Source organism: Plecotus auritus (assembly GCF_963455305.1).
Source record: "Plecotus auritus genome assembly, chromosome: 10".
In the NCBI taxonomy this organism is placed as follows: domain Eukaryota; kingdom Metazoa; phylum Chordata; class Mammalia; order Chiroptera; family Vespertilionidae; genus Plecotus; species Plecotus auritus.
This window is the reverse complement of record NC_137785.1, coordinates 48107433-48119635: the sequence shown is the minus strand read 5'-3', so window position 1 is coordinate 48119635 and position 12203 is coordinate 48107433. Positions and strand designations below refer to the sequence as shown.

Sequence of the window (12203 nt, the reverse complement as noted above, 5' to 3'; positions counted from 1 at the left end):
TGTTCATTGTGGGTGCTGTGAGGAAAGGGTTCCCCACCCCAATCTCTGTCACACCAGTGGTGCAGGGAAAGGGGCTTCATCCAGCACTACAACATGGGATACGTGCCTGCCCACCAGTATTCTAGCCGGAAGTGAAGTGGCTGGTGACCCTACTCTATGGGTAGTGGCCTGGAGGTCCAGTGTTGTTGTATGACCAGCCCAGCCATATAGCCCAGGAGGACTCTATAGGCAGCTGACCTAAGCCATGCTGGGCCAGGTCCATCAGATGCAGCCGTCCTGCCCAGCTGGGGAGAAGGCGAGGCACTACAGGACACACTCACGTAATGAAATCCAGGAAGCTGGCGAGTGGCTCATAGGCGTGGTTCCTCATGTGGCGGAACTCCACCACCATCTTCTCCTTGAGCCGGTCATCAATGACTGACACTGTCAGTGGTGATGCCTCGTTGGCCAGGAAGTTGCCGTAGTCGGTGCTCTGCAGGTGCAGCTTCAGGTCTGAAACCCAAGGGTGGGGTGTGAGGGCTGGCCATGCTGAGTCTCCTCATCCCGACACTGATTCCTGGCCCTAGCCTCTCCCCTGGAGTTGAGTCCTGCTGCTACCCTAACTTCCTGTCTCCACCTCCACTGCCACCTCCCTGTTGGCTCAGGGCCTACTCCAAAGCAGTCAGCCAAGGCCCTGGAGATGCCCCAGACCCTTGGGCCATGAGCCAGTATACTGTCCAAGCACAGTACAGTCTAAGCACAAGTAGAACCATTGTTCCTCCAAATAACAAGGCCGGAAACTCCAACCTAAGGTGCCATTCACAAGCCTTTGAGGTCCTTCTGCGTGGCGGGCTCTGGGATCACCCTGACCAGGAGCAGAATAAGACACAGGCCCTGCCTTCCACGGCCTCCAGGCTAGTAGAGCAATCCAGCGTACCCCCAGGCAGAAATAATACAGATGAAATAAAGGACATGCTGTAGTGGAGGGGGGGCGGGGAGTGGAGAAGGCACCAAGATAGGATTGAGAAGGTGAGAGGGCATGCTAGGCTGGCCACAGCAGAGAGCAGGGACAGGAAAATACCAAGGTCAACAGCCAGGAGGATGGTGTAAGTCAGCGGCCACCAACTGGTGGTCCGCAGACCACTGGTCGTCCGTGAGGTCCGAAAGGTTAGCGACCGCTGGTGTAAGTGACAAGTGACCTAGAGAGCAAATGTGTTAGGGGAGAGGACGCTGGAGTGGCTGGGGCAGGCAAGCCAATCTTACAGGCTCTCCTGAGCTCTTAGGGATAGTGGTGAGAAAAGGGAGGAAAGGACTGAGGAAGGACAAGTGAGACCCAGGGGATCATGGCAACAGCCCCACAGTCTCCCGCTTTTGCCCCTTTTTCCCACTGCCCAGTCTATTCTCCACACACAGCCAGAGTGATCTTCTCAAAACACCAAACAGCCCACACCACTCATCCATGCATCCTCATCTCAGGGCCCTTCCCTGTCCCTTGCCTGGAAAGTGAGGCTTGCTCCTCAGACACCCCCTCTTCAGAGGCCTCTGCTGCAGCTCCGTCACCCTTCACTTGTGCCACTTTTCTTTGTAACACATACCCCCTTGCACATAGGACATATAAGCTCCATGACAGCTGGGTCTTTCACTGTGGCATCCTAGAGTCTAAAACAGGGTAGTTCTGGTGCACTTTGATGCTCAGTAAAGAACTGTTGAATGAATGTAAGACTGGGCAGAGGGTTGGTGAAGACAGCATAAGAGTCACTCCTGAAATTTGAAATGGGAACACTGTGGCAGTGATGGCACACCAAGGACAGTGGCTGAGACGGGTCCATGTGTGCATGTATGTGTGTATGAAGGCCCAACAGCTGGGGCTGCCTCTGTTGCAGGGACTGCATGCTTTCCTCCACTGGGAGGTTACCCAGAAGAGAGCAGGAAAGGTGAACATTTCCACCAGCGCCCCCCACCCGCCCGACCAAGGCCTTCCTGTGTGTCTGAGAGCCTAGGAGGCCATGCTATCCTGGTTGCTTAGAGAAGGAAGAGTAGCTCTAGCTGGTTTGGCTCAGTGGATAGAGCGTCGGCCTGCGGACTGAAGGGTCCCAGGTCCAATTCCAGTCAAGGGCATGTACCTTGGTTGCGGGCACATCCCCAGTAGGGGGTGTGCAGGAGGCAGCTGATCGATGTTTCTCTCTTATCGATGTTTCTAACTTTCTATCCCTCTCCCTTCCTGTCTGTAAAAATCAATAAAATATATTAAAAAAAAAAAAAAAGAAGGAAGAGTAGGGCTTAAGGGACCACCAACAGGCTTAAGGGACCCCTGTGATGCCCCTCCTCCTGTACCCCATCAGTGCTCCCAGCCTAGAGTCAGATGTGCTAAGGAGAGATGGGAGAGCATGTGGGAGGCGGTGGGAGGAGTACACCCCTTCCACCTGCATCTCTGAGTGGCACCCGGGAGCAGGCAGCACTCAAGTCCTATGTGGCTCCTGGGCACACGCAGAGTGAACTTTAAACTCAGGAGGCTGCAGGAGGCCTTCACCTTCTGCTGCCTTCACCATCACTCTACTATTCACACCTACTTTTCTCCCATGGCCAAGCTACAGGAGAACAGAAGTAAGGGCAAGGTACAGCAGGGAAAAGCCGACAGTCTCCTGCTCTGCCACATGGATCCTGCTGCCTTTTTGCCCAAAGGATTGTGCACACTCGTATGTTCTCACCCCAGGCCGTCTGCCATGAGCCCCTGCCTGGGGCTCTACTTCTCCCCCTCCTCACCAGTCAGGCCATGGCCCACTTATGCCTAGAATAAGGCACAGGTGGGAGAAGGACAGGTGAGACCCAGTATTATTACTCAGTAATAATTCAGTTGTTACATTATTTGATTATTCATTTGGCTGTTACAGAAAAATCCTTAACTGTAACTAATGGTTGTTGATGTAATAGTGTATCACCTGTATTTCTACCTATAATGGGCTTTATGTGCTAGATGTTAATATCCTTGACCCTGGGCAAGGGCACAAGTTCTTTTAAAAGAAACATGGTTTACTTGAACAAAACTGATCAGTTTTGAGAGATTGTTAGTGTCCTTGAAGTGGTTTTTGTAGGTGTGAAACGAATGGTGAGAATATGAATTGGTCCCTCTTATTCTAATACTAGAGGCCTGGTGCACGAATTCATGCATGGGTGGGGTCTGGCCAGCAGGGAGGGGAGGGGATGCAGGAGGTTAGCTGACCGGCCCCGCCCCTGGTTGGGGTCGGGGGGCCAATTGGGGGCAGGGCCGGCTGGGGGGAGGGGTCTTGGGAGTTTGAGGGGGTGATTGGGGCCCCCATCAGGCTAGTTGGCTACTGCAGTGTGCATCATAGCAACCAGCCATTCCGGTTGTTCTATTGTTCCAGTCACTTGGCTTTTATATATATATATGTATATATATGTGTATATATACATATATATATATATATATATGTATATATATGTGTATATATACATATATATATGTATATATATATATATGTATATATGTATGTATATATATATATGTCAAGTGTATATATATATATATATATATATTGAAATTAAGTCTAATGAACTTATCAAGTCATGTTCATGCCCTGATTTTATATACTTTCATCTATAATAAGTATTGTGATACTTGAAGAGAAGTGGGTGGGTGTTCTGGCCTGGGCACAGCAGATGCTCAAATCACCACTAGGGGAGGCTGTGGAGCAGAGAGTAGCTGGAAGCCTAGCCTGGCCCAAACCTGTCCACTTCTCTCCCCTTCGCTTACTCAACAACTCCCCCACCGCCAATTACCCTCTCCCCTCTCCAACCCCCACTGACTCCATCCAACACCTGGCCCTGGCCAGGTGGGAGTCAGCACCCCCAACATAAGAGCACAGCAACACCCACTTTAATTGGAAACAGACAAGGCCCTGGTGAGTACCTAGCCCCTGCCAGGAGCAACGTGTGTGCTGGACCTCCCAGGCATGCCCATTTCACAGACTCAGAAAACAGAAATCAGAGGGAATATGAGAACTGACCAGAGTCCAACAGTCAAACACAGAGGGGCTGAGATGTGGATCAGGCCTCATGAATTCTGTCCATCCCAACTCTGGTCTCCTCTCCTCCCTTTGCATCCTCAACCACATTCTCCCATAGCCCTTGGCTCAGGATGGGCCTTCCAAATATACACCTACCTGCCCAGACAGACTTTAGTCCCACAAAAGCTAGCAGGTGGCAGAGAGGCCAGAGCTTCCACCTGCGTCTCTGGATGGCACCCCATGACCTCAGAGGCAGCCTGGACACTCACGTCCACCTGACAGAGGCCTGGGTCTGTCATGACTCATTGGAGAGCCTCTCTGGCATCACTTGTGGTATCAGCCATTCCTTGAGAAGCTAGGGACATGTGCATTTAACCTGGAGGAGTAAAACCGAGGGGTGGGCTCTCCTTTGCACACCTCCTCACCCCTGGGCTTAGCACGGGCCTTAAAGCAAACCCCCTATGCCTTGGCTGCTACATTTTGCTGACGCTGCATCTGGGGAAGCCACGGCTCCCAGCACTGCTGGAAGGCAGACAGCCGGGTGGTTTCTGCTGGCGTTTGTCAGATCAGAGCAAACCCGGGAGACTCTACCGAGAATCCTGCCCAAGGCCTGCGAGTCTTCCTTACCAGGAAACTCATTTTTAAAAGTCCCCAGGGACACTGTCAAAGGGCCGTTCCAGACCACTTTCCCTGGCCAAGCCTCGTGTCTCCCTGTGACCCAAGGAGAGGGGACAGCCTGCCAGCCAGGAAGGCGACTTGGATCCCTCAGCTCGGCCCACACAGGGCTTCTGAACCAGCTCTGACCCTATTCGAGAAGCTGGCGGCTGGGCCGTGGCTGGCAGCCTCAAGCCCTTTACACAGGCCTCAGGGCTGGACAAGGCCCGTTAGAAATCTCCCCACCCCACCCCCCACCCTCAGCTTCCTGCTCCCTCTGAGGGACGTGAGGAGGAGGGGGTGTGACTGGGGGGTGGGATCTGAGCACAGGAGGAGAGGCCTGGAACTTGCTGAGAGCTTCGTGGGAGACCTGGCCACCCAGCCCTGGCCCAGCCCCCGAGGGCAGCCGAGGACGCCAGGGGCTCTGGGAAGGCAGGGGCTAGTTCTGCTCTGCGCCTTGAGCTCAGCAGCCTGACAGCCCAAGTGACGGCCCCAGAGAGCCCCATACATGCCTGGGCTGAAGCTGAGCAGTGTTCTGGTTAGCACAGACTCGGGGTACCGCACAGGTCTACCCACATGCCCAGCTGTCTACCCCAAATCCTCCCATCCGTGGCCTAGCACCAAGAATGTCTGGTCAGCTTGGAATCTCACGGTAAAAGGCTTCCTCAGAGGACGATTTCTCATGTCCAAGAAGATGCTGCTGCCATCAGGAAGTTCACTCTGCATTCTGACCTACATCCCTCCACAAAGGAAGCCAACCAACACAGCTTCCCAGTGCTGCCGGCCTCACCTGAGGGCCGTGGGCCTGCTCCTCCGCACTCCTCACCCTACCCAGGACCTTCTCGTACCTCTTCCACTCCCCAGCGTTGCCTGTCCTGACGTTCCCCCAACTCCATTTCCTGGCGCAACCCAGGCAACCTCACCACCACCACAGGGCCCTTTTGCTGGGCTCCTGCCCCACATCTTGGCTCCTGCTCCCAAGTCCATTCTCTTCACCATTATAAGAGTGAAGTCCTCAAACGTGTTACTGTCACCTTTACCCAGCAGCCCCTGTGGTCCCAGAGCTAGAGCCCTGACTCCTCCCCACAGCGTGAGGCCCCATGCCCTCAGTCTTAGCACTGCTTTAGTCTCAGCCCTGGACTCCTGGGCCCTACCAGTGCTATTCTCCACCTAGGGTGGCCTGCCGGTGACCTCTGCCCCCAGCAAGGGCTCCAGGGAAGTCCACAGGATGCCCTAGAACAGTGGTCGGCAAACTCATTAGTCAACAGAGCCAAATATCAACAGTACAACGACTGAAGTTTCTTTTGAGAGCCAAATTTTTTAAACTTAAACTTCTTTTAACACCACTTCTTCAAAATAGACTCGCCCAGGCCGTGGTATTTTGTGGAAGAGCCACACTCAAGGGGCCAAAGAGCCGCATGTGGCTCGCGAGCCGCAGTTTGCCAACCACTGCCCTAGAAAGAAGCCCTTGAAGTGCAGGAAACGGGGCGGCTGCTTCCTCAGGCCCAGCCAGAGCAGCTGAGTTGGAGGACACACCCCCAGCCTGGAAAGTGAGAGCCCCTGCCCTCCCTCTTCCACAGGCACCGCTGTCCACCCTGCGGTTGCCTGTGTCAGAGACCATGGCTGAGGCTCCAGCAGGACCCAGCTGAGCTCTCTGAAGGTGCCTGGGCAGGCTATAGCCCAACACCACCTGGCGTGGCTCTTCCTCCCAGGGCTCCTAGTTAGAACCACACCAGATTCAAGCTGGCCCCGCAGCTTCCATCTGTCCTTCCACCTCCTGTCTCCTCCTCAACCCAGGTCTTCTGGTCCAGGACCCCTTAGTGGTAAAGCCCTGACCCCAGCTGGCACTTCTGATTACCACTCCAGCCCCTGATTAAGAGGGGACATGGGGACCCCTAGCCTGATCTGCACTCTCTGCAGGACAAAGTGTGGGCTTGGCAGCCAGCCCTAGCCAGGCCTTGAGAGGTGGCAGCTGGGCAGCCCTGCTCTCCATCCACTTTTTGAAAGCTTTCCCAGATCCTGCCAGCCCTGAAAGTGATCTTTCAGCCCCTCCAGAGCTCCCAAGGGCAGGAGATCTTGCCAGCTCCTCGCTAGCCCCCACACCTCTGCAGCCCCTTCCTAAGGGCCCTAGGAAGACAGGAAGGGAGGGTCTTGGCCCCACGCAGTCCAGGGGCCCAGCAGGCATAGAGGCAACCCCTGGCACAGTATCCTAGGTGGGGCAGCCCCCTGCTCTAGACTCACCCATGGCCTCATGGCTCACGGAGGGACCCTGCTGGCCAGCTGGCCACGGCAGAGTGTGAGAGGACAGCGTGTTCCCAAGACTTCACTTCTGCTTTTCCAGAGGTCACTCAGCAACACTCTCCTGGGGAGCTCAGGGGTTTTCAGGAATTGCGGCCCGCTGAGTGAAACCAGATGTGCAGACATGCTCCCTAGAATCTAGTGTGCCCATCCTGCCATTCCCTGTGAGGGCGCAGGACACTGTAGCTGGTTATACCTCTCCCCTGGCTCAGGTGAGGGGTCTGCTTTGAAGGGACCGGACCTGGGCTCTGGCTCCAACACTCACTCTGCCCCAGAGGCTCTCTGATGCTGCAACTTTGGGGCTCAAAGCAGGGAAGCTCAAACAGATGCACAGATGTGACCAGATAGCCAGGCTGGTGGCCCGATGGAGCCAGAGCGCCCCCCCGCCCTCAGTGAATGTGCTGTGCCTGAGTCTCCTCCTCAGGCTCTGGGGGTGGGTGAAACCTCTTCTTCATATCAGCTCCAAAGCAGATGTGTACACTGGCGGCCTGGCTTGCAGGGTCAGAGCACTACATCTGGAGCTCCCAGTGTGGGAGCCGCAGCATGGAAACCATTAACCCTGGCTTTACCCGGGGCCTGCAGCACAGACTAAGCAGCCTCTTCGCCTCCAGGCCTCTGCCAGAGCACATCACAGACTCCTTGCAAACCTCATGCAATACCAACTAACCGAGTTCCAACTCTTCCTGTCAAATGCAGTTCCTCTTACCCTCTCTCGGGTGCCACCTGCCATTCCCCATCCAGAGCTTTGGCACTGCCCCTGCCTCCAACTAAGATGTCCATGGCCTCTTGCCCCGGCCAGTGCAAGGCCCATCCATCATCCCTGCTGGTCGCTACAGGCCGAGGCTTCCTCTGGAGTCCCATTTTGCTGGATCACTGGTCTCAGGATATTACTTCTTAGGTGGCTGAGTGGGGCAGGGGAGAGAACCTGGGCTTTGGAGCCAGTCTCCTGGGTTTGAATCCTATCCCACAGCTTGGCCCTGAGCAGCCTGTGGAACTCTCTGAACCCAGGCTACAAGCTGGTCACCTATAGTGAAAGTCCCTATAGTACCTGCCTCCCAGGGCACCCACCACAGACCCTGAACAGAGGCAGTGTTAGACAGAGAGGACTGAGCCCAGCCCCCCACAGTCCATCTCTCCTGGCAGAAAGGATCCCACCCAGAGCTTCCCAGCTAATACCCTCAGCAGCTGGCAGGTGCTAGGTGCTTGACTGCAGGCTGTTGCTCAGGCTGTCCTACTCAGGGCTCCACAGAATGCCCCTGCCCTTCCTTCCCATGGTCTGTCCCTTTCTTCCCCACGGGCTCAAGCATGTTCTCCTCCCTGCCATGAAGGCTGTGGGGGCCTCGTGCAGCCTGGGCATGCAAACACATAGCTCCTACTCTGCTCTCTTCTGGCAAAGGAGCAACAGAGCTGGCTCAAAATTTGGGACTCCTGTCCCCAAGCCCACGTCTCACCTCACCTACCAGCAAGATCACAAAGAGCTATGGGCAGCCCCAGGGACTCGGTCAGCGGCTAGGACCTAACTCTGCACCACCTGTTACCCCTGGAGCTGCTGCCCTGGGGGCCACAGGAGCAAGCAGGAGGTACAAGGCAACCTTTGCTCCATGGGAAGCCCCCGGGCTGGCGGGCCAGCAGTCTTGGGAAGAACCTGGAGTCTACTGCTGGCACAGCCGCATGCAAGCTACTGGGTTTCAGCTGGTGCAGGGCAGAGCTCCTGCAGGGAGAGGCCAGGGAGCACTCCTTCCTCGGTCCCTGAACCAGCATTTTATTTCGTGCTGGAGGCCTTTCAGTGAGGTGAAGCATCTGCAGAAGGGGATGGGACTGATCTGCAGAGGTGGCCCAGCTGATATCTGGGGCCAGTGGCACCACCCACCAGCATATCAGATACAGGGATCGAATGGGAGTGTCACGCCCCATGTCCAGGAGGCAGCAGGATGTCTGACCCAGGTTCACCACCCTTCTCCCTGCTCTGAGACAGGTGGCAAGTGATGGCAGAGCCACATTTAATTACCCTCATGCTCTCAAGAACACCTCGTCCCTGTGGCTGGAAGAATGAAAGCATCTCTCATATCCCATGAGGAAATCAACCTATCCAACAGTCAGGAGGGTGCCAGGTAGGGAACAGTCTCATGTGCCAAAGGGAGGGGCAGAACTGGTTACAGCTGCACCCAGGGCAAGTTCCAAGAAGTTCTCTGACTGAGCGGAGATCCAGAGATCCGTCAAATAGCCCCTCACCAGGACACCCCACCCACCCTGGCTCCACAGGACATGTCTCAGGACACAGGGCTGGAAGGGCAGCTTCCCTGCCTGTTGCTCTGCCACAGCCCCGCCTGGGAATCAGGAGACCCAGCCTCGCCCTGGAAGGCAGGGGCCACACCTCTGCAGCTGCCACGTACTTTAACCTTGAACGAGCTCTTTCCTCTCCATGTCTGCCACTGCAGTTATAGAACCTTGAGGCTGCAAGGAAGAGCTTTTTTTCATTTTCCCAAAGATGGAAGTTGGCCTGAGTGGGAGTGAGAGAGGTAAAGTGGTCCGGAGTGGCCAGGTGCCAGGCCGCCCAGGGAAGGCCAGCGGTGGCAGTGAGCTTACTCAAAAGCTGGCCCATGCCATGTGTGGCTCCTGGGTCTGCTGGCCCACAGCGCCTGAGCAGCCCTGCCAGCCTGGATGCTGGGCTTCTGTTCTACGCTAAGGAAAGATACTGAAGAAAGCTGCAGCTCCCTTGGATGGGGGCAGGGCAGTTTTATGGCTCCCAGAGGCTGCTCACAGTGAGATTAAGCCAGGTCAGGCTGGATCCTGGCTGGAGCATCCTGCCAGCTCCACGGTGCCTAGAGCCAAAGCTATGGAAATATTCATTTTGCTTAGACTTAGGCCTCATGGATGGGCTTACAGGATCGAGCCTCATCTGGGGCTGCGAGCCATGCTGCTCTCAGCACGAAGCCTCATCCCCTGCAGCTCACAGAAACTGGTCTGTGCAGCCCAGGCCAGGAGCAGAGTTGATCCATTCCATACCTGTGCCCAGCAGAGCCAAGAGACTTGAGCCAGGTAGGAAGTGGCAGGAGCAGTAGGCATCCAAGCTGGTCCTGAATAGGACCCCAGACCCCCTCACTGCACATGTTCTGCCATCCCCATGTGCACACAGGTGATCCTGAGGAGTGGCAGGCAGGATTGTGCAGGGGAAGCAGTAATATGCCACATTAAGCGTGGTCAGCACTGCGAACCCAGACCAGCCCCTGGGAGAGGGGTGGTCACCTGCTTAGGCTGCCTCCTAGAAGCAGCTAGGTCTGAATGCTGTAAGCAATGGAGGAATGGCAATGACATGGAGCCTGGGCCAGGCCTGAAAGATATCCTCCAGGACCCTCATTTCCCCCGGGGCTTAAAGGTTTGAGGGTCGGGGAAAATGGGGAAGCCACAACCCATTTTCTGGACTTAGGGCCCTGTGTGCCAGGTCACAGGTTGTGGCTCACCCATATTCTTTGACTCCCAACCCTTTAATCTCCAAGCTAGACACCATGTAGCAAAGCCTGGGGTAACTACAAGGGCCCCAGAAGCAGGGCCTCTCTCACCTAACTACCCACTCCTGGATTGGGGGCCGAGCACACAGAGGCCTAATCCTTCAGTGAACAGATGAAGGATTACATCCGAGAATGTAGGGATTGCATAGGAGGGGCCAAGACCGGTGTCAGAAGATCATGAGATCATACATGGGCCTCACCTGGACCCAGTTTCCCAGGTAAAATAAGAGGGTTGAGTACGGTTATCTCCAGGGGCCTGGCCAGCTCTGATCTTTACCTTGTCAGGCCCGGATCACACTGACTCTCTGCAACCCCAGCCCCTGAGGGTAACTCAGGGGCTCAAGATGAGCCCAGAGACCTGGGTACCTACGGGGCAGCCCTGGCAAGACTGCCAGCAGGTGCAGGAGAAGCCCAGGGCTGGGGAGCCTCTGAGCAGCCACCAGAGCAGGAGCCCGCAGAAAAGAGCAAGCTGCAGCAGCGAGGATACCACAGATGACTCCTCAGAGGGGAAAGCCCCATCCGCCAACCAAACACGAAGCCTCAGCTGAGGTCAAGGCCTGGAAACCATTGCCTGAGTGGCCAAGGTCTGGGCAAATGCCAAGGACCAGAAAAGCAGTGCCCAACACCGAGTCAGAGCTGTTCCTCCATACACTCCCTTCCCCTGCCACAATCCTGCCTGCCACTCCTCGGGACCACCTGTGTGCACAGAGCTCAGCCCCTCATGCTGCAGGGTGAGCTGCAAGGTGCTAGGTGCAGACAGGCAGAGTGGGCATCAGGCTATGCAATAGCAGCCTGGCCTACTAAGTGGCCCTTCAGGCCCTTGATTTTCATACTCTAATAGAGGAGGAAGGCCAATATTCCAGTAAAGAATCAATTTTTTTTCTTAAAAAATCATCCAAGCAGTAGGTGCTGAATGAGGCAGGAGCCAGGGAGGCCAATGGAAAGCCTCCCCACAAACTTGGGGTGCAGGAGAATTGTCATTCACCTGATAACAACCCCACCGCAGCATGATGTGTGTACCTAGAGTACCTATAGAGAGTTTGGGGTACCTGGTTTGGACCTCTTTCCAAGTCACCTTACATGCATGTACCTGCCACATACACTCCACATGTCTCCCAGAGAGCTGAAGGAGGTTGGGGGGAGTCTGTCTTGAGGATGGATTTTCCCTCTCCTGGAGGGAGCACAGTGGGAGGACCAGAGTGGAGTGGTGCCTCTGGGAGCCTAAAAAGAATAGCCCTGACCTCCTGACAGCCTCAAGCTCCTACTTGGTGCCCCCCACACCCCTGGCTCATGGCTAGCAAGCACAGTGCTGTAGCTGCTGCTCTGACTGAGAACTGCCAGCATGACCCAGGTGAGGGAAGTGAGGACAGCTTGAGGTCAAGGCTGGAGCAACTGCACTGGACACCAAGGCAGAGTGCATTAGGGAACTGTCCCCTGGCCTTCCCCTTCCCAACCCAGGAAGCTGGGGCACAGGGAGATGAGGATAAGAAGGGACGGACAGACAGAAAGACACCATGCCACGAGCCCTACTTAATCTAAGAAGGTCAATTGGAACTTGGGTGAAGGAAGTAGGGTTCAGGAAAGAGACCTGGGGGACAGCGACCATAGGCAGGTGCTGTGCAGAAAAGCAGAGGAGACTTAGCTTGGCTGACTCACAGCTTGGTTGTTCCAGCCACAACCACTAACCCAGCTCTCTGGCAGCTGAGTGGTCCTGGTGCACCATCTTGTGGCCAAATGG

The 12203-nt window shown here is 55.5% G+C and overlaps 1 protein-coding gene across 1 annotated transcript in view; it reads right to left on the bottom strand.

The window, feature by feature from the left end:
* The window catches only part of ATP6V0D1 (ATPase H+ transporting V0 subunit d1), a 38563-nt gene that overhangs the window by 13589 nt on the left and 12771 nt on the right, over positions 1–12203 (bottom strand). Inside the window, exon 2 of the mRNA XM_080646083.1 lies at positions 321–492. Coding sequence (XP_080502209.1) covers positions 321–492 — 172 coding nt within the window. The remainder of the gene's footprint in view (positions 1–320; positions 493–12203) is intronic.